The 27277-nt window shown below is 51.0% G+C and overlaps 8 protein-coding genes across 8 annotated transcripts; 5 read left to right on the top strand and 3 right to left on the bottom strand.

Annotated features, from left to right (window-relative positions):
- Nucleotides 1-247: 247 nt before the first annotated feature.
- Nucleotides 248-2529, top strand: EJ05DRAFT_477353 (uncharacterized protein). The gene is made up of 4 exons (XM_033744231.1): nt 248-722; nt 799-860; nt 930-962; nt 1028-2529. The coding sequence occupies exons 1-4, from the start codon at nt 680-682 to the stop codon at nt 2288-2290; spliced, it is 1401 nt and encodes a 466-aa protein (XP_033599580.1). The 5' UTR covers nt 248-679; the 3' UTR covers nt 2291-2529.
- EJ05DRAFT_56534 (uncharacterized protein) lies at nt 2407-2855 on the bottom strand. The gene has a single exon (XM_033749759.1). It carries the CDS (start codon nt 2753-2755, stop codon nt 2522-2524), a length of 234 nt encoding a protein of 77 aa, XP_033599579.1. The 5' UTR covers nt 2756-2855; the 3' UTR covers nt 2407-2521.
- A 330-nt stretch (nt 2856-3185) lies between these two features.
- EJ05DRAFT_539196 (galactose mutarotase-like protein) lies at nt 3186-5682 on the top strand. Its single transcript, XM_033749503.1, has 4 exons — nt 3186-4308; nt 4363-4427; nt 4478-5379; nt 5465-5682. Exons 1-4 carry the CDS (start codon nt 3495-3497, stop codon nt 5673-5675), a joined length of 1992 nt encoding a protein of 663 aa, XP_033599578.1. The 5' UTR covers nt 3186-3494; the 3' UTR covers nt 5676-5682.
- Nucleotides 5683-7194: 1512 nt separating this feature from the next.
- EJ05DRAFT_511863 (cytochrome p450 monooxygenase) lies at nt 7195-9085 on the top strand (the record flags this gene model as incomplete). The annotated part of the gene is made up of 5 exons (XM_033748275.1): nt 7195-7612; nt 7664-7846; nt 7894-8353; nt 8409-8812; nt 8880-9085. 5 exons carry the CDS (start codon nt 7195-7197, stop codon nt 9083-9085), a joined length of 1671 nt encoding a protein of 556 aa, XP_033599577.1.
- Nucleotides 9086-12692: 3607 nt separating this feature from the next.
- On the bottom strand, nt 12693-14551 carry EJ05DRAFT_56488 (uncharacterized protein). The gene is made up of 4 exons (XM_033749758.1): nt 14404-14551; nt 13313-14344; nt 12991-13254; nt 12693-12935 (listed from the first exon to the last, which is right to left on the bottom strand). Exons 2-4 carry the CDS (start codon nt 14139-14141, stop codon nt 12838-12840), a joined length of 1191 nt encoding a protein of 396 aa, XP_033599576.1. The 5' UTR covers nt 14142-14344; nt 14404-14551; the 3' UTR covers nt 12693-12837.
- Nucleotides 14552-18813: 4262 nt separating this feature from the next.
- On the bottom strand, nt 18814-19743 carry EJ05DRAFT_487104 (uncharacterized protein; the record flags this gene model as incomplete). Its single annotated transcript, XM_033745590.1, has 2 exons — nt 18814-18905; nt 19050-19743. The coding sequence occupies 2 exons, from the start codon at nt 19741-19743 to the stop codon at nt 18814-18816; spliced, it is 786 nt and encodes a 261-aa protein (XP_033599575.1).
- A 400-nt stretch (nt 19744-20143) lies between these two features.
- EJ05DRAFT_454124 (eEF1-gamma domain-containing protein) lies at nt 20144-22099 on the top strand. Its single transcript, XM_033742440.1, has 4 exons — nt 20144-20256; nt 20318-20507; nt 20681-21412; nt 21466-22099. The coding sequence occupies exons 1-4, from the start codon at nt 20227-20229 to the stop codon at nt 21750-21752; spliced, it is 1239 nt and encodes a 412-aa protein (XP_033599574.1). The 5' UTR covers nt 20144-20226; the 3' UTR covers nt 21753-22099.
- A 2887-nt stretch (nt 22100-24986) lies between these two features.
- Nucleotides 24987-27155, top strand: EJ05DRAFT_56264 (uncharacterized protein). Its single transcript, XM_033749756.1, has 2 exons — nt 24987-25219; nt 25327-27155. Exons 1-2 carry the CDS (start codon nt 25139-25141, stop codon nt 26962-26964), a joined length of 1719 nt encoding a protein of 572 aa, XP_033599573.1. The 5' UTR covers nt 24987-25138; the 3' UTR covers nt 26965-27155.
- Nucleotides 27156-27277: the final 122 nt, after the last annotated feature.

Genomic DNA, 27277 nt, shown 5'->3' with positions numbered 1-27277 from the left:
GAAGCCGTGTCGGTTGTCCGTCTTGTTCTAATAATATTAGTGATAGACACTATGGGAACTGACTAAAAAAAGGCTTGCGTGTTTGATCTGCGCGTCGTCGTCAGTGAGTCGCCTGCATTAGGGGGCTGTGCAGCAAACAAGGCGTTTTAAAAAAAGGGTCCGGCTGCGGGCTTTTGCGGAGATATCCATACATATATATCCCTGCAGAGAGGGAGAGAGAGAGAGAGAGAGACACGCACTGTTGCCCGGCTCCATCTATCTCTCTTTAAATTCCTACGAGATAGGCATAATTATTATTATACCGAAGAGAGCCGTCCTTGGCCCCCGATCCTGTTCTATTTATTGTTTTCTTTTTTTGCCTTTCGAGGTTGCCTATCACTTGTTTTTGTCGACTATTATTAGGCGCCTGAGGTGCTCTAGTGGTTCTGGTAGCGGCATTTCAGGCATTTTAGGCATTTTAGGCTGCTGCATATCCCTGGTACCTGGTCTGAGGTCTCATTGTGTCTTGTCCCGCGACAACTCTTTGACTGTCAGACTGAAAGACGAAGACAAGGCTGGTTCTATTGTTCAACAAGAGTTGAGGATTCCTGCAGCTGGTCAAACCCCTCGTACTCGGCTTATATTCCTCATCGCCTCTGCGTCCTGTTCGCCGCCGCGACTACACCACCCTCATCTCACAATGATGCTCAAGCGCATCTCCACCCTGATTCGAGGCGAGAAGGGTACGTCCGCCCTTTCAAGACCGCGAGAGCTGCGAGAAAATCGACGAGAGCATATAACTAAGACATGACTTGCTAGCAGGCGCAGATGATGCATCGCAGGACAAGAATTCGCCCGAAGCCCAGGTCGTGCAGGGAGTGGTAAGCTGTCTTTGGACAACCATTCACATCTATCCATATATGCGACGGAAGCTGACGCGGCGCCAATAGAAATCGTTCTGCGAGTCTGCTTCCGCAAATTCTGTGAGTAGACAACTCATCCTGTCCATGCGCATGCGCGAGCAACGACTGACTAAGTGTGTTGGCAGGGCGAAGAAGTCCTGCACCTCCCTACCATCGTCGAGAATGCTGTTGCCTCTCCTCAAGCTGCCGGCGCGGCTGCGAACCAAATCCGGAAATTCTTGTCTGAAAAGTACAACAACAAGCCCTCGATCCAATACAATGCCATCATGCTGATCCGGATACTGGCGGACAATCCTGGGCCATCCTTCACCAAGAATCTCGATCAAAAGTTTACCGATGCGGCCAAGCAACTCTTGCGGAATGGTCGCGATCCCAGCGTGAACCAGATACTGAGGGAGACATTGGATGCACTAGAAAGGGAGAAAGCATATGATACGAACCTCAACACCCTGTTTGCGATGTGGAGGAGAGAGATGACTATGACGCAGCAGAACCCACACTTTGGCAACCGGGCGGTGCAACAGCAGCAGCAGGCGTTCAACCCAGGCTCGCAACATGGCAGCCATCGCTCGCGGAGTAGGACTCTTCCGCCACCTACGGAACTTGCTGCGCGGATTGAAGAGGCACGAACTTCTGCGAAGCTACTGCTACAGCTTGTCCAGTCGACCCCGCCGAATGAGGTGTTTAGCAACGACTTGATCAAAGAATTCGCAGACCGCTGTCAATCCGCACACAAGAGCATACAGGGGTACATCAATTGCGACTCACCGCCGCCCGACGACGACACGATGCTCACCCTCATCGAGACCAACGAGCAACTCAGTCTCGCAGCCAGCAAACACCAGCGCGCAGTCCTCGCAGCCCGCCGCGCCCTCGGCATGTCTCCCTCCCCCAACAACAGCGGCGTAATCACTCCACTACAACAAATCTCCTCTCCACCGCCACAGCAAGAAATCAAAGACCTCCCGCATCTACCCCCCGTCATCCAGACCGAGCCCATCATGTCAACATCCTCGCCTCCCCCGCTCCAGCAACCCAAACCCCAGCACGCGCACCAAGCCTTCTCTCCCTCCCTCCAGACTGCTCCGCAGCACCAGCCTGCCGACGGCAGCTCCACAGAAGACCCGTTCTCGGACGACGCATACGCCGCGCCAACCGGTCCGCCGCCCGCCCATGCCGCGAGACTGGACGAGCCGCCCGTGACTGACTACACCGAGCCCTATCACCCTGGCTACGGCGCACAGCAGAACGGAGACCCAGGCTATGGCGCCGGAGCAGACACGGTGAGCACCATGGGTGCGGAAACGAGGATGGCGCCGGCAACGGGCGAGGTCAGTCCGATTGCGGAGCGGCAGACGACGTATGGGAATCAGACGTACAGATACTAGTTTTGAGAGAAATTAGGTTTTTTTGTTTTTCACGTGGTAGTTAGGTGGTGTAGTGTATCACAGCTCTTGTGGGAATGAGTGAGTGCGTGAGAGATTTAGCGTATATTACGTGCGAGATATCAGCGTCTTTCTTTTTTTTTGGTTTCTGGTGGCCATGTGCATGTTTTGGGTATACATATATATGTGTGTATATACGCTATGCTATACCATGTATGGTACATCTCATGTTCATCAGCGTTTATTTTTTTTGCTTTGTGGTGGAGGGGGAGGAGGGAGGGAGGAGGGATAGGGGTCTATGACATGAATGATAGATGTTTTTTGGAAGATTGGAAGATACTTGAGGTTTTGATTAAGTTTTTGAAGTGTGTGTGTGTGTGTGCTTTGTGCGTTGATGTGATGCGATGGCGATAGATTAGAAGTGTAGTGATAGTAAGGGGTATAGTGACAGACACCAACTATATACATACATACTAAATGCTCAAAGCTATCATGATGAACTCAGCAGGTACATATATTCGGTAGACATGAGCACGAGATACGGGTAGAATGCTCATAGACTATGCCATGGCCATTGTTCATGATGCTTTGCCTCAAAGATTCAGATGTATTCTATGTGTGTGTGGTGCCGATTGCTATTTGCTAAGGTAACTTGTGTATCATAACCACGATATCCATAACATCGATGACATACGCAAACCTGTCTAATGACTGCAAGAATTTGATTATGCGACTGTCAGGTCAGATAGGGGTAACCCCTTTCACCTCGACACCGCGTATAAATGGTCACTGCTTCAGCACTTCTGAGATTCGCATCTCCACGACCACCCTGGCCTAAATCAGTCAGCCGACCCACAAGCATCCAACTTGGAAGTACAAAGTGGACGCGACGTCGTCTGCCTCTTCCAACTGTCCCGAGATTTCCATATTCCCTACTGCGTCCAGGTTTAAACACCCATCCGGCCTGTGGCGTCTACACGGGACATACTCACGCACTTGTCGCTTGGGAGTTCGCCCGTATTCGGTTGATCATTGTCCCGGCATGCCGGATTTGAGCACCACGCGCGTCGCAAACCGGAAATGAGCGAGAAGCATATACGTATACAAAATGGAGCCATTCGTAACTGGTTATGGCCTCTGGCCTTATAAGAAGGGTGGTCACCTGTTTCCGTGAAAAGAAATATCGACATTGGGGAACTCAACCAGTATGCGGATCCAAGACTTCATCTGCTCCGCTGCGGGCTTGCTTCCGGCGTTGATCGTTCCGGTGTGCGCGAGTCTGACTACGAAGGAGTCGAGCACGGCGATGAGTATTTCGAATAGCCGTCTTGCTTTCTCTGTAAGCAAGAGTACCGGATCGGTCGCAAGTCTATCCCTGGACGGCCAGAATCTCCTTGGCACAGGACGGGGTCCGTATCTAGACTGCCATTGCATTGCCTCAGGGCAATGGACTCCTGGGAGTGGCGCGTCATACACACTGTATAACGGAACGGATAGTACCGGGATTGCGTACGGAGGCGTACGCATGAGCCACGAGTACCAGAAGACTGGCACGACGCTTGAGCAGTACTGGTTCCTGCGTGAGGGCGAGACGGGCCTGCACATGTTCTCCCGCGCTGCATATCACAACTCGTCGGTACCGGATAGTGGAAACGACCTTGGGGAGTTCAGGACGCTCTTCCGTCCCAGCGCGTCTATCTGGACGCATCTCTCTTCCAGCGATGGCATGTATGGACCGCTGCCAAACACCACCGGTGCACCTGTTGTCCAGGACGCGACTTGGTATGTAGGCGGCAACAAATCGGATCCGTATGTCCGGGAGGTCTCCGATTACTTTACGAAATACATGTTTTCTGAGACCTGGAGGGATACTTCCGTCCATGGAATGTATGCAGATGGCAGAAACACTGCCAATGGCTCGACTTTTGGTGCCTGGCTTGTGATGAACACGAAGGATACGTACTATGGCGGCCCCACGCATTCGGACCTGACTGTCGATGGCATTGTGTACAACTATCTGAGTAAGTCGGGATGACAAGTATTTGGATATGAATCGCGCTGATAGTGTGCAACAGCATCGAACCACCATGGAGACGGCGTACCAGCTATGCTCGATGGCTTTGATCGGACGTTTGGGCCAGTAAGTGGATTATGTTCCCTCCGCATCATCCAGCATACTCACGGACACAGCAATACTACTACTTCAACAAAGGCACCCCGTCTTCAACCCTCCAAGACCTCCGCAAAGACGCCTCTCAATTCGCGGACCCAAACTGGGCAATTGCTTTCTACGACTCCATCTCAAAATACGTCCCCGGCTACACCCCGTCCTCCGACCGCGGGACATGGCAAGGCACAATCACCCTCCCACCCACAGCCTCACGCCCCATCGCCGTCCTCGCAGCCAACAACCGCGACTTCCAAGACAACAACTTCGACACCCCCGCATACCAGTACTGGGCCGACATCGACCCCTCCTCCGGCACCGTCCGCATCCCAAACGTCAAAGCAGGCACCTACCGCCTGACCGTCTACGCCGACGGCATCTTCGGCGCCTACACCCAGGACAACATCGTCGTCGCACCCAGCAAAACTCAGTCTACAACCGCCACCTGGACACCTACCTCCCACGGCACCGAACTCTGGCGCATCGACACCCCGGACCGCAGCGCAGGCGAGTTCCGCCACGGCAACGCGCCCGACCTCTCCCGCACCCGGCATCCAGCCCAATACCGCCTCTACTGGGCCGTGCACGACTTCCCCTCCGATTTCCCGAACGGCGTCGTGTTTGACGTCGACAAGGACGATGTCGCGCTAGGCCTCAATTACGCGCATTGGAGCGTGTTTGGCGGCAAGGCGAATAGCCTCCGTCCCGAGCCGTATTACGCGAATGTGAATAATTGGACGCTTACTTTTGGGTTGGAAGACGCGGATCTGGCCGGGCGGGAGAGCGCGGTGTTGACGGTGCAGCTTGCGGGTGCGAAGACGTCGACGGGGAATAATGATGATGCTGATGGGGTGGAGAAGGCGTGGGTGGATCTGCCGTTCACGGTTGTGGTTAATGGTGTTGAGTTGCCGGTTTGGGTTATTCCGTGAGTTGTTCCCCCCCCCCTTTTCATCATTTTTTTTTGTTTTCGTATTGTTGATTGTACGGATGGATGGTTAATGATTCCATAGCTCTAATCATAGCTCGTCTTGCGCTGCGCGCTCCGCGGCTACGTGCTATACGCTCGCGCACGAATTCGCGTTTGCTACGGACCTTCTGCGTGCCTCTGCCTTGAATACTATTGTGCTTAGTTTGCCTGCTAATGCTACTGCGCCGGAGACGGCGGTGTTGCCGGAGAGTGTGTATGTGCAGTATGATGCGCTGCGGTTGGAGGTTGGGTAGGGCGAGCGTAGGGGATAGGGGAGGGGGGAAGGGGTTCTGGGAAAGGGGCGTTAGGTTGTGGGTGGATTTTAGATAGATGTCATGGATGGAATAAAGGTTGTTCTTACGGTCGGGCTACATACACGCACACACTTGCAATTATGAAGTCTGGCATTCAAGCCTCTTATATCCATCATCATCATCATCATCATCATCATCATCATCATCATCATCATCATCATCATCATCATCATCATCATCATCATCATCATCATTAAATAGCATGTTCGTATTAGTGTTATGGGCGTAAGTAAACCTAGCGTCTCCCTCCGCTGTATATATGTATATATGTATAAACATGTATACTGTAGTACACCACCCTGAAACACTCGACTAAGTGTGTGCGCTTAAGTGATGCTACTACTGGATACTATGACATATTCCTTTGATGATATTATGCAATGTTGAACTCTTGGATTAGTCAGACAAGACTACAAGTAAAGCACTTAGTAGCGTGATCCGCGAGATATAGAGGGCTTTGCGGTATGTTGGGGGAGGGGACTTGCTGAACATGTCCCAATCATTGTCGGAGAGATAGATATCTGGAATCCTGGATCATGTCTCTGGATTGCAGTTTTACTATGCCGTGATAGCTGTGGGCGGGGAATGGATTTGCGCTGTGCGTGATAGTGTACATGGGCAGTACGGACATGATGTTAGGTATTGGGGGAGGTGTGGCGTGGTTGATGTGCGACTGACTATGCTATGTCACAGAGGCGGTTTCTTGGAAGTTTCCTTGTGTGAAGTCTGGGGGGGTTTCTGGTAGACTTTGTGACGGGATAGGAGATTCTAACTAAAGTGTAAGGATATTAACGACATGTATCAGACTCTATGCTGAATTCGTCGGTGCGGGTGTAACGGGAATAAAAGGACGTGGATCTGCTGGTGCGGGGGACGATTGTGGGGTAGCGCTAAGCCGCACTGAGCAAATGAGACTATCGCTTTTGACCGTCCACTTCTTGGCTGATGTTGATCTTGACTCAACGGCACGGCTGATTGACATGACACACGAGGTAGTGTTTCAATATGTTGACCTGATATAGCTGCATAGTGTGTTTGCTGCGGTCGAGGGGATGCAAGTAGCAACATCCCAGGTACCCCTTCCAGGTCGTTTCTTGTTCTCGTCAACCTGACTCGAGACCTTCTAACCAATGGTCCTTCGACGTCAAGGCTATCGATTCAGACGGAGCTCTAGAGTCTCCCATCACCCACATGGCTATTCCCACACTATACTAGACTGCCCTGGAGCCGTCACCGCACGGACTTTGCCAATGGCGTTTGAGTAACCTCGGTATCGGGTGCTCTAACCACTACCCATCGAGCGTAACATTCGACGTCGACTACTGTCCGGCCAACAGGGCGAGCCCTGTCCATTTGTAGGCGCAGTTATGAAGCGGAACGCAGGTCGCATATAGCCCGATCCCCAGCCCCGATTCTCGATCAAACTGAAGTTTGGCTCAACAGTCAACACATCTTCAGCATGGCAGAAGTTCTAGGAGCCTCACCGTTACAAGTACTGGCTGTGCTTGGAGGCGTGGCAGCACATGTATCCCTCTTCCGAGTTGGAGAATGGGACCGTTCGCTCCCCAAGATTGCTGGCACGCTGATCACTGCGAATCTTGCAGCTGCGGCTGTTATCAGCTACGTGTTGACAAACGGAGGGATATCAGTGGCGGGGGCACTCAAGGACACGTCGAAATTGACGGCATGGTGGGTAGTCGGGGTGTACGCGAGCATGCTCATATATCGCGTTTTCTTCCACCGTCTCCACCGTTTTCCGGGGCCGTTTATGGGCCGGGTGAGCAATCTTAACACGACGAGGTTGTCTGTCAAGGAGTTCAAGCTCTTCAAGGAGATCCAGGCGCTGCATAAGAAGCATGGTGATTTCGTACGCATTGGTAGGCGAGAGTGCGTCCTCCAACGTCAAGCATAGGCTGATTATATGCTAGGGCCTCGTGAGCTATCGATCAACAATGCCGACGCAGTCGATGTGGTACACTCTGCGAGATCGAAGTGTACAAAGGGTCCCTGGTACAGTATTCACCACCCTCAAGTTTCTCTACAGCAAACACGCAACAAACTCGAGCACTCCCGGCGCAGAAAGATCTGGGACAAGGCTTTCAACTCCAAAAGTATGCTGAAAGCACTCTGTCACGTGGGCTATACTAAACTCTCCCAGACATCCGTGAATATGAACCGCGCGTCACGGGACACACAGAGCAACTACTCACACAAATCGAGAGACTCCACAATGAGCCCATCAACGTCACCGACTGGTTCAACTTCTACAGCTTCGACGTCATGGGCGACCTCTCGTTCGGCAAGTCGTTTGGCATGCTCCAGGAAGGCGTGGTTCATTACTTCATGAAAGCCCTCCATGGCTTCATGAAGGTCGTGGGTATATTCAGTCGCATGGGCTACGTGTTCCCCATCTTCCGCATGACCCCAGTTCTGAATGCAGAGGACAAGAAATTCTGGCGGTTTGTCGTCGACGAGACCGAGGGTAGGCGCAAGAACCCGCCTTCGCGCCCAGACATCATGTCCTGGCTCCTCGAGGAGTACGAGCAGAAAAAGAGCCACACGTATCAGGAGCGCGTCAATCTGTACGGCGATTCGCAACTGATCATTGTCGCTGGAAGGTACCTCGCCCCCTTCCATCCATCTCCCAACCTCAGTTCTAACCTGTATATACAGCGACACAACCGCCGCCACCCTAACGACCCTCTTCTTCGAACTCTCACAGCACCCGAAAGTCCAGCAAGCCCTCCAGCAAGAGATCGACCAGCTCTTTGACGACGCCGGCGCCGACGTCATCGACGCCCAATCGCTGTCCAAACTCAGCTATCTCAACGCCGTCATCCAAGAAACCCTCCGCTTGCACCCTCCCGTGCCATCAGGCTTGCAGCGTGTGACGCCTTACGGGGGCGTTGAGATCGCCGGGACGTTCATCCCGGGCGACACCATCGTGCAAGTACCCATCTACACGCTGCAGCGTGATGCGCGCAATTTCCCGCGGCCGGATGAGTTTATTCCCGAGCGGTGGACCACGATGCCGGAGCTGGTGAAGGAGGAGAAGTGCTACATGCCGTTCTCGACAGGTAAGCTAATGACGATATCTTTGACTCTATATCTATGGAATTGGCTGACATTTTGTTTCGTTCCCAGGTCCTGATGGATGTGTTGGTAAACAGCTTGGGCTGATGGAAGTCCGCCAGGTCACGTCGCAGCTTGTGCGGAGGTATAGCGTCAAGTTTGCCCCGGGGCAGAAGCCAGAGGACTTTGAGAATAGCATTGAGGATACCTTCACGACCGCGCTTGGGCCGCTCAGGTTGAAGTTTGATGACAGGAAGCATGTTCATGGGAAAGCGTGAAAACGTATTGTAAAGACGTGAGAAATGCTGGGTATGATGAAGTCGTGTTCATGCAAGTTATCTGTGTCTATGGTGCCGAAGGGATGGCAGATTAACATTGGTTCTATGAATTAATCAAGTCAAAAGGCCCAAGCAAGGGCAAAGTCGCCTCCTATTCTCTTGCTCATGACAACGACAGAGACGCTTGTTCAGACATCACTGCCTTGATCAATGCCCTTCTGCGGTAGCGCTACTGGAATATCATAAGATAGAGGACCGACATCTGTGTGAACAATTACCAAAGTACCTCTTGCCACCTTGATGAGCGTACACATAGCATATTCAGACGTGAGCGGCTGCGTTCTACCAAGAGCAGTGCCAGATTCATTCACAATCAAGAACCTAATTACTTGAGAACTACCCACCTCATCGGAGGGGATACATGATGACGAAACTACCACACTGGATTCTGATTACCAAAGCACCAGGATCCTGCTTTGATGCTTGCCAATCCTGACCCGAAGGCACATACATCACAAAGCCACCGCACTCAATCCGGAAGACAAGCCAGAATCCAGATAACGCACCTAGACGCCCCGAAGAAATACCCCTACCTACCATTACACTTCTTCAAGCGCCGATCCCCAACACCCATGTCTGGGGCGAAACAATAACAGCTAGTCCATTCACTCCACACTGCCTCACTTACAGAGGAATCCCAGCTCGGGCCAGACATTCATGGACAGGGTACTCAACCCTCAAACCTCGTATCCTGGAACCCATCAACAGGGGCACGAAATTCCAAATCTACAGCAAGGCAAGGCAGGCCGAGATATTGGCGCCTCATTAGGGAGGAGACTGCTGGGTGTGGGGGTTGATGGGGCTTTGGTCTGGGGCAGTTGCTGCATTTCGGTATGCTATATTAAGAGATTGTAGACCAGGGTCTCGGGAATACTTTTACACTGATGGATGAGGGTTGAGCTGTAGAGGTGCTGAAATCCAGGAAAGAGGGTATGACTAAACGCGGCTGCGGTAGAAACTGTTGGCAGACAGCCTGGCGATTAGTATTCAGACCGAGAGCTATTGAAATGCCTATCCACGCGGCCGAACATCGACGTACGTCTATGTGTCAATAGTACACGTGAGATGGGCGGGCGGTAGTTGGATACTCCCGACCGAGGAGATCTAGATTGTGCGACACGACGGATCTGAGACCAAAGCTGACAGTGACGTAAAATTCCCAGCCACTTGCGTGTGATAGAGCTGAGTGTCTCAGGACTAGAGCAGAGTGAGGAGCAAACAAGATCCATGAGACTGGAGACGAGCGGACCTGTCCCCTCTCCATTCCGTAGTGTCGGATCAGGGCAATCTGGGGGCGTACGAGGTACGCGACGAGGCGTCAGCCCAGGACCAACACGCCGGCATAAGGGTCTTGCTTGAGGATGATAAGAGGGCGAGCTAAGTGTGCTCGAAGCCAATTGCAACGCAGTGATGGACTTTCGGACGAGGTCGCTTGTTCAGGCAGACTGGGATATGGGTTGTATCCTTGTTCGATGTGTCAGAAAGAGGACTCTGACAACAAGGGTGCGGGAGATTACTGCGAGACTAAGGGCTGTTGGCTCAGCTGAGCCAGAGAGAGAGTATCGAAATTGGAATATGAGTGAACTAGAGCCGGACAGGTTATAGGAAAAGCAAATAGGGAAAAGCAGGCATAGGGACTCGGAAGGTAGGAATAAGAAAGATGAAAATCGCCTTTATTTGACTTACCGTCGCCTCGAGAGACAGGCTATCAAGGTAAGATGTTTATGTGTGACATGCTTGGTGTATTGTGAGAGAAACGAAGTAAAGAGCCTACTATTGATTGTGTAAGCTATTGCGTCAGACATGGACAGACGTGCAAAGAATGGTGATGGAGGCTACGGAGAGTGGAGAGACACAACAAATACCGGCCGCAGTCGTGGCGGGACGGCGGAGGCGGGCGCGAGGGACAGCACCCGCGTCCCCTTTAGGTCTAGTCTGACGGCTAGACCCATGCCCGTGGTGTCGGGAAAAGGCTTAGTCCAAAGGACCTTCGGCGGGTTCCACTCGGGCAGCCAGCAGTGAAAGCTGGCAACTCCCTACTCCCCCTACTACCCCCCTACTCCCCAACACCCTACTCTCAGGCCGTCCTGACTGTCTTGCCCCTGCATCCCGCCCAACGCTGCCCATCATTCATCATCTCGGGTTCCTTTGCATCTACAGAACCCTCGTCGGTTTCGAGGCTCTCCCTAGATGAGAGTCATGCTCTGAACCTTGCCCTTGTAGCCAGAACTGTTGCCCAAGCCGTCGGATTATCGGAGCCCGATTTTGCGAACGAAGGCCAGTTGATCGACATATAGTCGAATGCCACAAGCAGATTCTACGCAGAGTGAGGCTTGTACTATGACTCCGTGTAGACAGGACAAAGAACACGCATCCTGTGACCATCGTGGCTCCTCCAGAGCAGCCCGATCCTGTTCCGAGGCAGCCCCATATCACGGATCGATTACGTCAATACCACTATGTGCTGTGCTGGACACAAGGACAGCGCAGAAGGGTGCCATATTCCTCTCCGGTGGCCTGCAACTATGTGCTATGACCTGAGCTGAAGGCGAACATGCAAGGCAGAGGCAAAATTAGACCGCGACAAACAAAGCTCAAAAACTCTAAGAATAGTTACAACAGCTCAGCCTGCAAGGCGTGACAAGGTTCCTGGGCATCAGTGAGGTACCTACCCCGGACTCTGCAAATAGCAATAAACTAGGGAGCCCATCACTCCGCTTCGCGCTGCCGAGTAGCTTATCCTGTCTTACAAACTGGCGCATTTCCCTGGAACTTTGGAGGGCACATTGTGACGATCCCAAAATGCCGTAGACCGTGCGCAAAGTCTAGAAGAACAAAATATCTTGGCAAAGCGCATTCAACATTTGTGAGGCTGAGAATGATCGTCGCAATGCTCTGACGTGTCAAGTCGGACGATCCACCGGATGATGAACTCAACAGACTGATGCCCAATGAACGGTTACGATAAGCCGTTATGTGAATTTGACAGCCTGGTCGCTTCTATGATTACTATGTATGCATCAGTTCACACTTCTGGTATCTCCAGGTAGCAGCAAGTCGCCAAATTTCGTGCGAGTATAGTCTAGTATGGTTACTATGGTACATGCATTGTCCACGTTTCTCACGCAGACTACTGTTCCACAGCATTGTGCTCGGTCGTGCCCGCGCGTCTCAGGTGATAATAGCCGGTGTGGCACTGTCTTGTCTCCACCCCTAACCCAGTGCCCTTGCACAATGGCTTCGCCTTCGTGAAGCTCCCTAGCCCATCAACTCCTTGGTCGCAATCATAATACATCGAGCCCCCACGTCTATGAATTCGAAGAAAGCAAAAAAAAACTTCCATTTGAGATCCCGAGAGCCATGTCGAAAAAGTGATAAACGTTTGCCGGTGCATTATCCACATGCAGATATCTCCCGTCCATAACCGTACAGTGCGCCTTAGAGCCCGAAGAAGGAACAAAAGAAAGTTCTTACGCGCAGCGGAGTATAGAATATATCGTAATTCTGGGAGACTGAGACCAAACTCAGCCGGGTCTTATCAAGTCGAATTGCCCGTCGATGTGTTTCCGTCCAGAAATGGTCAATGCGATATGTCCAATCAAGACATGTATCATGCAATCAGTATGCATCATTGCTGTCGCGTTCCCATGAGCCATCTATCTAGACTTGTGTGAAAATGCCACTTTCCAGTGTCACCTTCGTCGTGACGTTGGTGGAATGGAGCCTCGAGCAGTCGAGCCGGTCGAGCCTCGCGGCTGGTCCTCAATCAAGTCCAGACATGCCGTGAGCACTAGTTTGAGTTAGAGACAATCGGCTTTCGCAATAGTTGAAGTTGGGTGACTCACTTGAGATTATCTCTTCTTCCCAGACGCCCATCTGATAGTCTACCAAGCCATGCTTTTCCATCAGATCACAAAGCCTCACTAGCTCCCGACCAAGATTCTCCAGCTGATCATACCCCATCAAAGTCTGAGTTGGACGTGGTCGTTGGCCGGATTCAAGACTCTCCTCCGTAATTTCTTTTTGTCTTTGAAGAGCAGTGAGCCAGCAATGGTTGAAATCCTCCCACAGCTTCAGTCGTTCAGCGTGCATACTTTGCTCGTCGCGTACTAGGCCTATTGTCAATCTCAGTTCCGACTGTACCTGAAAAGTCAGAGACGAACTCACCTAGCCCTTCAGCATTGGTCAGAAGCCAGTCAGATATCTCGATAAGAGAAACACCTGCTTCATGCAACTTGCCCTCACCAATTTGGCTGAAGGTTTGTTTCAGTACTGTCTGGTATTTGCTGTACGCTTGGTCAACACTGGAACTGCCGTGTGAAGAATAGCTCTGTTGTCCATAAGCCCCGGTGGAGCTGGGGTGTGCAGAGTCAGCCATCCCTGGAACAAAAGATGGTCCAAGGTGATCTCTGTGAAGCGGGTTCTGCGGTGCTGTATAAGACATCCCAGAATATTGGGTCGACACATTCGGTGCTCCCATTGCCGCTGCAGGCACATTCGTCGTGCCAGCCTCACTTCCAACATAATAATGCTGTGGAACGCCAAATTGGGAAGTTAATACCTCAATTGCTGCCGATTGTCGGGGTTGATACTGTTGCACAGGCTCGTATGGTGAATGTTGGCTGGGTTGCTGCTGCTGCTGTGCCGGTTGCTGGTGCTGAACACCATACATTATGTTGGATCCATATTGTGAATACTGCTGAGACGGGCGATGAGAGTCTGCCGAGCAGTCGGCCGGATACTGGAGGGTTCCAGTCTGCATCTGTTGTCTTACGTACTGGGCTCCTTCCCCGCCGTATGTGTAGTTATACGAGGTTGCGTCCGTTCCACGTCCTGTACCGGGCGCAGATGTTGACGGGTGCGCGTTCAAAGGTGCTTGTCGATGGCCTTCGGCTGAGCTAGATGGGGAATATCGCGTGTTTGTTTGAATGCTTTGGGTTTGTGTTTGGTAACCTTGAGTGTTGCTCTGTCTTTGTCGACGATCATTACCATCCATTCCAGTCCGATCGCACTTACTGGATGGCTGTAAGAGCAGATCTCGAGGGCTACGAGACGCCGAAGGCGACAGAGGCGGGGAGACGTAAAGGTATGCCAGCTTTGCGACTTTCAGCAGATACGCTGGGTAATAGTCTCCAGGAAGAGTGCGTCAGACCAGATGAACTGATGGTGGCCGATCTGCGGAGGAACGGAAACGAATGACTGGAATAAAAATGGTTCGTTAGGACACCTACTAGAAGTGTAGGGAAGATCCCACTCACGTTAGAACGTAGGTCTTTGTATTGAAGTATGAGACTAGACTGCAGCGCATAAGAATCGACTAGCCAATTACCGTCGCGTGAGGTGCTGTGGAATATCCCCAGAAGCCTCACTTCGCAACTCAGATCGCAAGGTTGCTCCCTGAGTCGAGCGATGCGGAACAGGAAATAAAATACTGCAGGAGCAAATGGGGAGTTGCGAAAAGAACCGGCGAGTAATGGACCAGACCCAAATAAGATCGTGTCCAAGTTAAAGGGAGGGTCGATTGTCCAAGGATGGCGTCAATCGTAGGGCTTTTTGCCAGGCAAGGATAGCAAGTTGGGCGTAATGTGTCGATTGGTGAGGTGAGGTGGTATGGGCGAAATGGTGGAGTGTTAATAACCAGGTAAATCCCAGACTTGCAACGGTTGAGATGATGAACTGGGTAGTGATTAGTAGCGAGGGTAGCCCTTGCAATCACCTGTCGAAGGGGACGAGCCCAACGTTCCAGGATCAAATTGTTCAGGCGGAGATCAGATCTGGAGAACTAGAACCGGTGCTGAAAAAACACCCCCCCGGCAGAAGCTTGGCTCCGTTGTTGTCCTTAGGTCTTGACTTGTACAGTGTAACGCCCTGAATGTGGTTTTGGCCAATACTCGGTCCGAGCAGAGAGAAGTTAAGCAATGTTAGAAAAGCGAAACTAGGCGGCAATGCGAGACCAAGGTGCGACAGAACAGAATTTGAACGAGTGACGGTGATCTGTCGGCGAGTCTTCTGGTGAAAGCTGGTGTTTGATGTTGTTAATGAAAAGACGCGAAGGTAATGGGAGATTTGCTTACCTGGAGATGAATATATGTCCCTTCTTGTTGCAACTGTGGACAAAGCCCATTTTGACTTCCAGGAAGTCGAGGTCCGCGCTCTCTGAGAGACGCAATTGACTCCAAAGTCAATCTATATTTCGCACGTGGTCGGCCGCACGCTGAACGCAGCGGGATCGGCCAGCCCACAAACGCTCCTAGGGCTGTCAGATATACGTCTCGGAGCTTTTCCGATTGACGAGTTTATATGTGGAGAAATCTCCCGAACAACATGTTATTCGTTTGTTTAGAATACCCTTCTTTCCCGTCGGGTATGGCGATAGGATGACAAGCAGCATGCTCAACAAAGGGACGTCTCATATCACCAGCACGATAATGGTAAGGGCCTTCGGGGATACCTGCATCTTGGCCGCTACAATGCGCTTTAGCAGCGGACAAGCTGAGAAAGCGAGAGGAGCCAGGGGAGGGTGCTTTTGTCATAATTAATTATCGGTATAGAAATCGGTGAAATGAATCCCAGAAGCTAATTTTGTTCTATTTTTACGGAATTTAATCATGTAGTAGCGCCGTCGTAACTCCGACAGCCTCTGATTGGCTTGATACTAGATCTTAGCCTAATCGGGTCAACACCAGGCCTCACCTAATAGCTGGACGACTAGCAATAAACGCTTAAGGTCATGCAGGAACAGGTCTTAGCAGTAAGAAATCAGACGATACTAGTTATTCTGCTCAGTCGCAAGGACTTACCGTTCCTAGCTATCGTGTATCATGTTAAGCCGTTACGATCAACAATACTTACATTCCTTACGCACTTGGACCAAGAAGAGCCGCAGACCTACCGTCACCAAGACGACGTAAAATGATATCAGTGGGTATCCTGACGAGCCCGGTAGATTGAAAGGGTTGGTGGAGGGGGGGGGGTGTCTTGACAGCCGGGGGTAGTAGTAAGGCTACGCCGAGCTACGACCAATCGATCCTAGCAATGTTACAGATTTGCCGAAGGGCATTGTGAGTCGTGAGGGACTAGCCTGAACTAACGGCCGTTGTGAGTGATATGTACTGGTAGTGGAATGCCCAAGCAGAATGATTTCATGCTCCATCGGCCCAACGACCGGAGTGGCAGAATAGCCTAGGGTCGAAGCGCTTGACTGTTAAGAATTCGAATGGTACTCAAAAGTGCTAAGCTTGCTGGTATTGCATCGTGGATGCGACTTAATGAGGTCTGCTGAGGAGATAGGCCCTTCTTCCAGTGGACTGGGCATCCAATGATGATGCCCGACTGCATCGGATCATGAGTACCCCCCTGTTAGGCCATTCCAGTTCTCTCGTTCCTCTCAGCCTTCATCAGATGAGCTTCCAAATCCTAAGCCAGGAGGCAGCTCCGCTCACGCTCAGACTTCCAACACGGTCATATTTGAGACCAGAGTGAGTCCTGATGATATATGGCTCAGGTCTGTGTGGATTTGGACACTAACGGAAATGTTCGGACTACCTGTTGGGCACCGGGGGCCGGGCGAAGACTTAGCGGTCGTGCCTTTGTTGGTCGGAAGGCACTTTTAAGGTGACCTGATCGTGAGCAACTATGTGACAGTCTGTAAGACACAGTCATTTTGCATTAGTACAATACCCTCGAGGCGATTGTTCGCGTAGACATCGGAAACCGGCTAGAGGAATATAGGAAATGACGGAGCAGGAACAGAATAGCGTGTGCAGGAAAGCCTGAAACATGCTTCGGATCTCGTAAAGAGCAATTATGCTGGAGATATGGTGTTCAAGCTCCGTTGCCGCCGCCCTGCAAGCGTTCTTCGTGTGCAGGCGGTTGTAAGTTGTGGTGTTTCTTGTTTTGCGATCGGATGATAATAACTTCAGGACCATCTGCGCCCCCTATCCCCGCGTACACGCCATACCAACTACGTTGATTAGGTATTTTCGTTTTTGCATCCATCTCAACCCTTCCCCCTCCATCCCACGCGCAGGTCGATCGCTGGCTTCTGGGTCTTTCCGCTCTGAAGAAGCCTCACTGCTTTCGCCCTATATTATTTTGAACCCCAGCGATTCTTCAAGATCCTCGCAATATGTCATCCGACCGCGACGTTCCCGCAACTCAAATGCTAATTTGAGCACACATCTGACTCGCTGTGGGCGCAAAACGCGTGCGGCGTGACCTAGAAGCGGGAGAATGTGGTGTCACCGCTGAGCTAGTCGACAAACTACACAAGAAAATGTTCGTGCAGTTCCAAAGAAGAGCAGCAATAACTGTTCCTGCGAGGTAATAGGTGGCTTACGTAGCTGTGATTGAAGTGAGTGCTCATGGAGCGCTCATTGTCTATCTCATCATTTCCAGTGTGCTACACATACGCGGAATCTCCATGAACAACGCTGTGACAACATCTCCGATCTTGGTATGCCTGAACTTTTCGTCGCGTTTCTTTTTTTTTGGCTAGCAGCTTCACGATTAATCTTACATCGCTGTTCATTTCATGGTCCGGTCATCGATGATGGTATCGCTCTCCACACTTTCACCAGTGTCTGAGACAACTGAGAAGTCAATTCTTCTCATGAGACATCGAGTTCATAGCATTGAATTTCTGCATTGACAAACAACTAGTTCTGGCCACAGACCAACGCAGGTGCGAGTGCTTAATGGTCAAGTCTCAGCCACGACTTCAACGTTATATTGCAGGCACACGCACCTCTTTGGCTCCCTCCATATTAAGGACTCGTTCAAAGACCCCTGCATTCGATTGATAGTCATAGACTCTCATGATCGATGTCTTTTGCAGCGCTTTCTACTCTATATTTGAGAACATTCTAGCCGATGCTGCAAGCCCCATGCATGTTCTCCATGTCTACACACTCAACAATCCTGAAAGGTGGCATCTAGATCTATACATAGTTCAATTAATAATGAGTATGAAATCCTAGATGACGGTTGGCCAGAATGACGATTAAACTTTGCTATAATACAAGGGTCGCTGTCTCGAGCTCTGGTCTGAGCATGCCGTGCTGTAGCGCGACGATGCACCACCTAATTAGTTCCCGACCGTTTCTTCGGCTTCGCTCAACCCAGATCCTATCTTCTCACGTCATCGCGTCACGAGCTGTTTGAAAGAAGACCATGCCATCTCCATGACTTCTCCTTGACTCGATTAACCTTCACTCGTATCTCTGAATTCGTATTTACCGCGAGCGGAGGTTGTTGAATCAAATCTCTCGTATTCGCGCAACCTGATCGTGTGACTTCAAGCGGCACTGAGCAAGGCTACTGCGGATGACACTGGGACATTCAGATGGTACGTTGCCAATACATTTTGGCATACTCGGATTCTTCAAAGCGTCTACAATGCACACTTCTGTCCACGCCATGTCTTGTCCGCCATTCAAGATCGTTCGCCTATTATACTTCGTCATTATGGCATCTAGAGAAGGTACGTAGTCGCACTAAGAAATTTGACTGTGCTCGAAACATTACTTCCGCTAGCCAATATCGAAAATATCTTACAAGACGTTAATGTCTATAGTGGTAGCTAACACTTGCGACTTATACACGCATGAGCGGCACCGAGAGGGTTAGAGACAATATATACATTGGCAATATCTATTGCCGTTCCGATATCAACGTTTGACCCAAGCAGGCATCTTGCGCGCTTTGAGCTTGCCAGCTTTCTTTCTCTCCACTGTTCTTGGATCGCGGGTGATGCAGCCAGCTTTGAAAATGTCAGTATCAGTACGTTTTGGTATATACGGTACTGTAGGTACAGAAGAGATACATAGTAGGACTTTATTAAAAGGATCCTACGGTGGATAAAAGCCTCGAATGAGGCCTCTGACTAAGGGTAAAGTAGACTTACCAGCACGTAGAGATGTTTTCAATGCAGGCTCATGTACGACCAGTGCCTTAGCAATAGCCATGGTTAGCGCACCAGCCTGGCCGGTTGTACCGCCACCTTTAACAATTGCAAAGATGTTGTACTTGTCAACCCGATGAGTAGCCTTGAGCGCCCAGATTGCAGTCTCGCGGTCATGGACACGGCTAAACATCAGACTTAGAGGCTTCCCGTTGACCATGACTTCGCCCTCTCCTTCAACAGCGTATGCAACGGCCGATGAGGACTTCCTCTTTCCTACACCAGCTGCCCTTCCCTGAATGTCAATGGTTCCGGGCGTTGCTGCATTCATGTGCGGCTGGATATCTCTCTTGTATCGATTCATGATATCCGCTGCTTCCTGTGGCATCAAAGCTGGATGTATGCGGTTTAGACGTTTTAAAATGTGCTTTATTTTGCTGTATTTCGAGACCTTGACAGGTTCCGCATTGGCACCGACATCGGTCTTGAACGCTACTATATCTTTCCAGGCTACTCTTGGAGCTTGGGCTTGAGGGATTGTTGGTAGTGTTTCGTACTTTCGTTGAATCGCTTCCAGCTCAAGAAGGCTATCGGTGAAGCGTGGCTGACCGCTGAAATATGCTCGCGATGCTGGCACGACCCGCAGTCGTTGCAGTACTGATACGTCGCCAGCTTTGACCATCTCCTCCGCAGTCATGGTGTCAGGCATTTGCTCTCTGTCGCCATGTTCTTGTATTTGAATTGACTCAGTTCGAGCGGAGGAGGTTGTGAAGGAAACATGGGGTATAGCAGGCGTCCCTCGACGAAATGGGAAGCGTGTAGTGGGACGAGACCGTTTGCACTGCGAGCAAATGGCCCTCGAGAGGCCCCGTTGCACCTCGCCGACCTGCATGGCGCACTGAAGATGCAGCTGGTGGTCAATGGATAATGATGTTCTTACCAGGCGCTGGAGCTCCTTCCAACCTAATATTTCGCTGGCGCGGAGACGATCACGTGTTGCGCCAAAACGCCGGGGTCCGTGCATTGACAGGAGCTGATTTTCTTCTTGGGTCTTGACGAGACATTGAGGGACACAACTTTTCTCCTCACTCCTCAACCATCGTCTGACCAGACTGTACTACTACTGGCCAGTCTTTTTTTGATACCCCAAACTTCTTTTAGAATTTATAACGATACAAAAATGTCGTTCGGCAAGCTTTACAGCTTCAAGGTGCGTTCACGATCCTACCCCGCCGTGCCACTTTGCGTACAAAATTCTGACGCACCAACAGGGTAACTCCCGCACGACTGCACTCCTCGCGGTCGCAAAGGAAAACAACCTTGATATCGAACTCGTTCATACCGAACCTGGCTCGGATGTCCCTACAGAATATCTGAAGCTTAACAAGCTCGGCAAAATCCCAACCTTCCACGGCAAGGATGACTTTGTTCTGACGGAAGCCATCGCCATTGCTGTCTACCGTAAGCCACCCATTTTGTTTAGTAAATCCTTCATGATGAGATTACATCAATCAATCAGTTATCCCTGACTGAATTACCATGTTGAGACACTTGTATTCACACTCTGACACGCTCGATGAAAACTTCTGCTGAATCATGTTTTATTCGCTGAATCCTCTCTGACTCATTAATAGTTACCTCGCAGAACGAGAAGACATCCCTTCTCGGTAAAACCAAGCAGGACTATGCGTCAATCTTGCGATGGATGTCTTTTGCAAACACCGAAGTTCTCCCTCCCCTCGGCGGTTGGTTCCGCCCTCTGATCGGCAAGGATCCATACAACAAGAAGAATGTTGAGGATGCACAAAAGCGCGCCAACACTGCCATCAAGACTCTAGATGACCACTTTCTTGTCAACACCTACCTTGTTGGCGAGCGGGTAACTCTTGCTGATCTCTTCACTGTTGGCACTGTTTCCCGTGGTTTCCAAAATGTCTTTGACAAGAAGTGGCGTGCGGAGTACCCCAACTTCACCCGGTGGTATGAGACCCTGATCAACCAGCCTATCCTCTCCAGTGTGATCGAACAGACCGACTTTATTGAGGAGGCTGTGAAGTACACCCCACCAAAGAAGGAGCCCGCCCCCAAGAAAGAAGCCGCTGCACCGAAGCCCAAGGCAAAGGAGGTCGAAGAGGAAGAGGACGAGCCAGCGCCGGCTCCCAAGCCCAAGCACCCTCTCGATCTACTTCCACGACCGACTTTCGTACTTGACGAGTGGAAGCGCCAATACTCCAACAACGATACCCGTGAGGTTGCTCTTCCGTGGTTTTGGGAAAACTGCAACTTTGAAGAGTACTCTCTCTGGAAGGTAGACTACAAGTACAACAACGAACTGTCCCACGTCTTCATGTCCTCCAACCTGATCGGTAAGTGTTGAAAGCTAGCGTCACACATTGAACGAGCTAACATACGGACATAGGTGGTACATTTACTCGTCTTGAGGCTAGCCGCAAGCACATCTTTGGAGCGGCATCGGTGTACGGCGAGAAGGGTGACTCTCTCATCAAGGGAGCCTTTGTGGTTCGTGGACAGGACTATCTCCCAGCCTTCGACGTCGGCCCCGACTATGAGAGCTACGAGTTTGTCAAGCTCGACCCAACGAACGCCGAAGACAAGGAGTACGTCAACGACCAATGGGCATGGGACAAGCCCGTTAACGTCGACGGTAAGACGTACGAGTGGGCCGATGGCAAGGTCTTCAAGTAGACAGCTCTGGCGGGCTCTGATGGAGTGTTATGACAGGAGTGGAAATGAATGACGACGTCGTTGACATGGGACAAAGCGATTTCCTTTGTCATTTTGATGAAGCACGTATTGTATGCGATTGATACGATTGCATGCATATGGACGTGATATGGATGACGGACAGGATGGGGACGAAGATAAGAAAAACGACATAGCGAATGAAGTATGTAGTACTTTAAGGTCTTGCCATAATATACCGAAAGTAGACTACTACGAAGATGGTGTGCCTGATATATGATGCATATTAGTAGGAGTGAAGGACCAATGGCATCGAAGCGTGGACCGCAAAAATTGGCTCGGTCGTTCATACATACGCGTGCCGAGCGTGCTTAGTCTAGTGTTGTTTTGAATAATTACCTCCATGGACATGTCAAAAAAAAAGATCCTGTGGACCCTAGAACGAACGATGTCATGACCGAGGGTTTACGATGTAGAAAATAGCGTCGTCCTCTAGAGCATGTCAAATAGAAGAATCCTCTTCGGACGTCAACGAGATGAAAGGCCTCGGAGTCACCGTAGCTAATGCACTGTCATCTTTGTAAGGGCACGATGGGTCACACACAGTAGATATGTGGTCTTTCAGGAAAGAGGGGGGAGGGGGAGGGCCCAGTGGATGATGTCGACGTTGCGATACGGCGCATGGACAACGCGCAGAGCAGTGCTTGAACTTTTGTGTAATGAGAGTTCACAAGGGGAAAATGAGAGACAAGAGAGGGCACACGACTCTATACTCCTAGCAGGAACATACAAACCCGCGATAATTACGCAGACGACGGAAAGCGTGGGCAACACAGTTTTTTTTTTTTTACGATGAAACAAGTACCTCTTAAGAGCCCTTGCAGAGAGAAGTGGAGAGAGAGAAGGCAAGGGCCGGCTCACAGGTCCGAATCTCGCCGGTCGGCGAGTTTGTTTGGACGGAGAACGAGGGTTTGGGCTTCCAGAAGGATCTGAACCTGGGCTCGGGACTTGCCAGGAGATTTGTGGCAGGGGAGGGGGGATTGGGTTGTTTCTTTTGACTGGCATGGCTTGTTTGAAATCTCGACATGGGGAGCTGCTGCAAGATGCATCGTCACATTCCTAGAAGTGTGTGCCGATGCGAAGGTATTGGAATATTGTCGCGGGCCAGGTGGCCGGGGATATTTCCCAAGGGAGTGACTGATTGCGGACGAGAGTGCAGGTGTTCAAGCCAGGGGATCCAAGCCTGGCTATTCTATTTTGAGGATGTGATTTTCGCTGTGTATAATGTGGATGATCTGTTCTCGGATAAAGCGAGAGGCCGATGTATAGTGCCACAAACGACGTTGAACTACTGTTCCACGTGGAAGAAGTTTTGGCATAGAAGATGGATGGTTGTTTTTTTGCACGCGATGAACGACGATATTCCCTGGGTGCCACGCATGCTTTTTTCAAAGGTCGTGAGTCGTGTCAAGGAGGAAGTTGGAGCGGCACGTTGAAACGGATCGAACCAGACATCTGCTCGGACGGTACGTATGGCTGGCTTACCGTTGTGAATCCGTGATGAAGCCGAGGAACACAGGAGCACCTGTTCGTCGAGTGTCTGTGTCATTCCTGACAAGTCAGAGCGGTACAAGGGAGGGAGGGCAGGATCGGCTTGTCGGAGGCCGTGTACATCTAGATGGTTGTAGGAGCCGTTGAAACCATGACCATGTCGTAGGTTCCAAGATGCACAGACGGCGTGAATGCGGTGGAGCAGCACAAGGAATGTGTGTGCAAGGCGAGGCCGACTTCTAGAAGGGTTATAGAAGGATGAGAGTGACAGACAGCTTCTAGCTCAGTGGTGGAAGGGCGCAGCTTGGCGGGTGCATTGGGCGTCGGATGGTGTGTCGGCGAAATGAGCGGCAGAAGGAATTGCGGTCACATTGATGGAGAAGTGAGTTAGTGGAAGCAGCAAATTGTTGAAGTGGGTGAGATGGATGGACACGTACATGGTAGCAAGGCACGTCGGATGCATGCCCGCCCAGTGTCAATGGCAGGCGGCTAATTTATGCTTCCCACGTATGCAGACTATCCGAGCACATAATCGGCAAGGAGACTCGTATTTTGGTCGTGTTGTCGGAAGGTAAAAGTGGCAGAAGCACAAATCCAGAGCAGGGGGTTGAGTCGCGTAGATGTTTGGGGCAAGCGAAGCCTGAAACATGCTTGGACGGAAGCGAGAGCTATGGAGCCAAGAATGACGACGAGATCAAAAGTCGAGGCGAAAGTTTGAAGAGATGAAAAGCCCTTGGAAAAAGAAGTCAAAGTGTAGAAGGTTGAGTGGAGATGGAATGGTGAGAGGTGAATGGTGAATTGTGGTGATGGAGAATCAGACGTCAAACGTCAAAATGTCAAATGTGTCAGACGGATGTTCTAGAAGGTTTTGGGGTTGTAGTAGTGCTGCCTGAGTGCCTGAGTGCCTGAGCAGGTTTATGCCTTGGTGTCTTGGTGCCTGATGCATCAGGTCACCTTCTTGCCAGACATCCTTTTTCTGCCCAACTCCGATTACCAACCAACTACACTGTGCTTGCTACCAAAAGATGATCGACTGTGGGAAACATCTCTAGATCTGTCGTGTCTTTCTTCTATCGTTGGTTAGCTCTCTATTCCTGAAGCTGATAATTATCATATATGTGAGTGGCACAGAACAGGCCACGTGCTATTTATTACCAGCCTAAGAGAGAGAGTGGCACAGGGGCAATGGGCGGCCGCCACAACTCAATCTTCTCGTCCTCCTCTACACAAACTGCTCTGCGCACTTTATAGCGCCAGCGATATCAACCTTGTGTGTATATGTTTGTGTGCGTGTGTGCAAGTCGCTTCAATTTCCACTGACGCTTCACCTGGCTCTCTGAAGCTTTCTGAAGCACGTTGATGCCCATCTTGCGCACATCTCACCTTGCATCATTGCCCACAGCCTGCTGCTGCCTTGCGCCCTGCTTCCTCATCAGCCGTGTCTATCGCACTCTTCAATTGTTTATCTATTCAGAAGACTTGAAACGCTTGTGTCTGGTCTTCTGTTGTACACCTGGCGAGCCTGGCTACTAGCTACCTTTCTTAGACAAACCCTAGACTGGAGCTGCCAGCGAGAAACAAGCACTCACTCTTAACAACCTATCCATTTGCGGCCATACAGCTATACTATCAATATACTTTGATTCCACTCCGTCGGCCTGTCTGCTAAGCCAAACCCAGCACGAATGAGAGCAACCCTGCTACTTCTTTTCGTTCACTAAATTCCAGGCCTGTTTGATCGCCTGCCGTCCTGTCATCTGCTCCCCTGATATCAGCCATAGGGAGCTTGCTTTCCAACCCCTTACTCTAGTCTGGGGCAGGGAACTGCAACCGATCTCATGAAAGACGGCGATGTTGCCTCAGGAAAGAGCCGTCGGCCTTCACATACGGATGCTCCTGCCATCCAAGTCATCTGCTTGGTAAGTTTATTTACTGCCGACCTAGGATTCGACCACTACATTCACCCTATCCGCATCTCTCCACCTCTTCATGTTTCATCTTTTTCATCCTTGTCTGACACAGCCAGGGCTCAGGTGGTGGTCCCAACGAGAACAATGTCACGGGCTTCCTGGTCCGATCGATAGCATCAAACTGGGCCAAGGGCTCAGTCCTGGCTGTTGATGCTGGTTCGCACCTAGCAGCCATCACTCACATTCTGGAAAACCACTTTCCACTCGTGGCAGATGCCAATCCTGCTCCATCGACACCTCATGAGGACGACATCGATCCGTCGGCCGATGCTCCGGTCGATGATGACGGCAATGAATCCGCCACCCCAGAGCCACGGAAGAATCTGGTCACAACCCTTGAATCTGGACCTTTCGCCGGCCTACCTTTTCCACACGCATCGGCGCGCGCGAATGCATCATACCTGGTCCGAGAACACGTCTCAACCTATCTCATCACCCACCCTCACCTTGACCATGTGTCTGGCTTTGTCATCAACACTGCCGCTTTCCATAACACATCACGACCAAAACGACTCGCTGCCTTACCCTTCACGGTTAATGCCATCAAGACTCACCTCTTCAATGACATCATCTGGCCCAATCTCACCGACGAAGATGGTGGCGTGGGCTTTGTCACTTTCCAACGACTGGCCGAAGGTGGTAACATTGCTCTCGGCGAAGGTCCCAGTAGAGGCTTTATCGAAGTCTGTGATGGGCTAGGTGCAAAAGGTTTCAAGGTCAGCCATGGCCATTGTATGCGTGGAACCAGCCATGTCCATCGAGGTAGTATTACCAACCTGCAGGAGACAAGCACCCAGCATCAGCATACCCATCCTCAAGGAACATCACGAACTGGAACCAGTCTATCTAGTGCTGAAAGCGCTTACAAAGAAGGGAGATCCATGTCTTTCTCTGTTGCATCTCAGCCAGGAACTCCCCAATATGCCGCCGAGCCCTCAGTCTGCGTTGTGGATTCTACTGCTTACTTCATCCGTGCCGAAGCCACTCCAGCCACGCCGGCCCGTGAGGTACTTATCTTCGGCGACGTTGAGCCTGATAGTATCTCTCTATCACCACGGACTGCGAATGTCTGGGCTGAGGCTGCACCCAAGATTGCTCAAGGCATGCTGACCGGCATCTTCATTGAATGCTCCTACACCGACTCTCAGGCTGACCAGATGCTGTTCGGGCATATTGCACCCCGTCATCTGATTGCTGAATTGAAGTCTCTCGCAGCGATGGTATGTGAGGCCCAGCACGAACTGAGCCGAGAACGTGATGAAGCACGCAAGGGCAGGAAACGGAAACGTCAAAGCGCTGGCTTTCTTAGTATCGACCACGCAGGCGATGACGGGGATGCGAGTAAAAGCCGCCGAGAAAGCCGCACGACACAGAGTAGTACGAATTCGGATGTCGATAATCATATGTATGATGTGACGAGTCCGCGCAGTTTGGTCCAAAAGACAGTGCGAAAGGACAATCCCTCCTTAGAACCTCAAGTCCCCACCATTGCCGACCGCAATTTGACTGAGTTGCCATTGAAAGGCGTAAAGGTCGTCATTATCCACGTCAAAGACACCCTTGACGATGGCCCCGTTGTCGGCGACATTATCCTACAGCAACTGCACGAACACGAAGAGAATCTACGCGAGCATGGCCACGCGCTGGGGTGTGAGTTTGTTGTGAGTGCGAGCGGAGAAGGCTACTATTTCTGACATGTAAATCGTGAGCGTCAATGGCGGTGGAAGCGGAACAGGTCATGCTGCCTGGAGCGGCTGCTTGCACAAACATGTAAATACGTAGGATGTATGCATCTGGAGTTTTGGGAAAGTGTCTAGCGAATTGTACAATCTAAAGAAGTCGCATGATCTAATCTCTCATCAGGTGGGACATGTCAAAGGCGGAAAGTTGCTTGGGACTCTGCGGGGCCGTCATGAAGAAGAATATGGATCTTGTGATAGTGAGTGTACTTCTTTTCTAGAGAGTTGTTTAGAGCTGCGACAGTCAGAAGCTATTTTCAAAGCGTCA

The sequence above is a fragment of the Pseudovirgaria hyperparasitica genome, assembly GCF_010093815.1.
Source record: "Pseudovirgaria hyperparasitica strain CBS 121739 unplaced genomic scaffold EJ05scaffold_10, whole genome shotgun sequence".
Taxonomy (NCBI): domain Eukaryota; kingdom Fungi; phylum Ascomycota; class Dothideomycetes; order Acrospermales; family Acrospermaceae; genus Pseudovirgaria; species Pseudovirgaria hyperparasitica.
Note: the sequence above shows the minus strand (reverse complement) of the source record. Positions and strands in the feature narration are given on the sequence as shown.

Coding starts and splice junctions, on each gene's coding strand:
- EJ05DRAFT_477353 (XM_033744231.1), top strand. CDS start 680: ATGATGCTCAAGCGCATCTCCACCCTGATTCGAGGCGAGAAGG. Junction 861..929: donor CCCAGGTCGTGCAGGGAGTG/GTAAGCTGTCTT, acceptor CGGCGCCAATAG/AAATCGTTCTGCGAGTCTGC. Junction 963..1,027: donor AGTCTGCTTCCGCAAATTCT/GTGAGTAGACAA, acceptor GTGTGTTGGCAG/GGCGAAGAAGTCCTGCACCT.
- EJ05DRAFT_56534 (XM_033749759.1), bottom strand. CDS start 2,755: ATGTATATAGTTGGTGTCTGTCACTATACCCCTTACTATCACTACACT.
- EJ05DRAFT_539196 (XM_033749503.1), top strand. CDS start 3,495: ATGCGGATCCAAGACTTCATCTGCTCCGCTGCGGGCTTGCTTCCGGCG. Junction 4,428..4,477: donor TTGATCGGACGTTTGGGCCA/GTAAGTGGATTA, acceptor TCACGGACACAG/CAATACTACTACTTCAACAA. Junction 5,380..5,464: donor TTGCCGGTTTGGGTTATTCC/GTGAGTTGTTCC, acceptor ATGATTCCATAG/CTCTAATCATAGCTCGTCTT.
- EJ05DRAFT_56488 (XM_033749758.1), bottom strand. CDS start 14,141: ATGGATGGTAATGATCGTCGACAAAGACAGAGCAACACTCAAGGTTAC. Junction 13,255..13,312: donor GACCAATGCTGAAGGGCTAG/GTGAGTTCGTCT, acceptor CAATAGGCCTAG/TACGCGACGAGCAAAGTATG. Junction 12,936..12,990: donor GGAAGAAGAGATAATCTCAA/GTGAGTCACCCA, acceptor AACTCAAACTAG/TGCTCACGGCATGTCTGGAC.
- EJ05DRAFT_454124 (XM_033742440.1), top strand. CDS start 20,227: ATGTCGTTCGGCAAGCTTTACAGCTTCAAG. Junction 20,257..20,317: donor GCAAGCTTTACAGCTTCAAG/GTGCGTTCACGA, acceptor ACGCACCAACAG/GGTAACTCCCGCACGACTGC. Junction 21,413..21,465: donor CATGTCCTCCAACCTGATCG/GTAAGTGTTGAA, acceptor ATACGGACATAG/GTGGTACATTTACTCGTCTT.
- EJ05DRAFT_56264 (XM_033749756.1), top strand. CDS start 25,139: ATGAAAGACGGCGATGTTGCCTCAGGAAAGAGCCGTCGGCCTTCACAT. Junction 25,220..25,326: donor CCATCCAAGTCATCTGCTTG/GTAAGTTTATTT, acceptor TGACACAGCCAG/GGCTCAGGTGGTGGTCCCAA.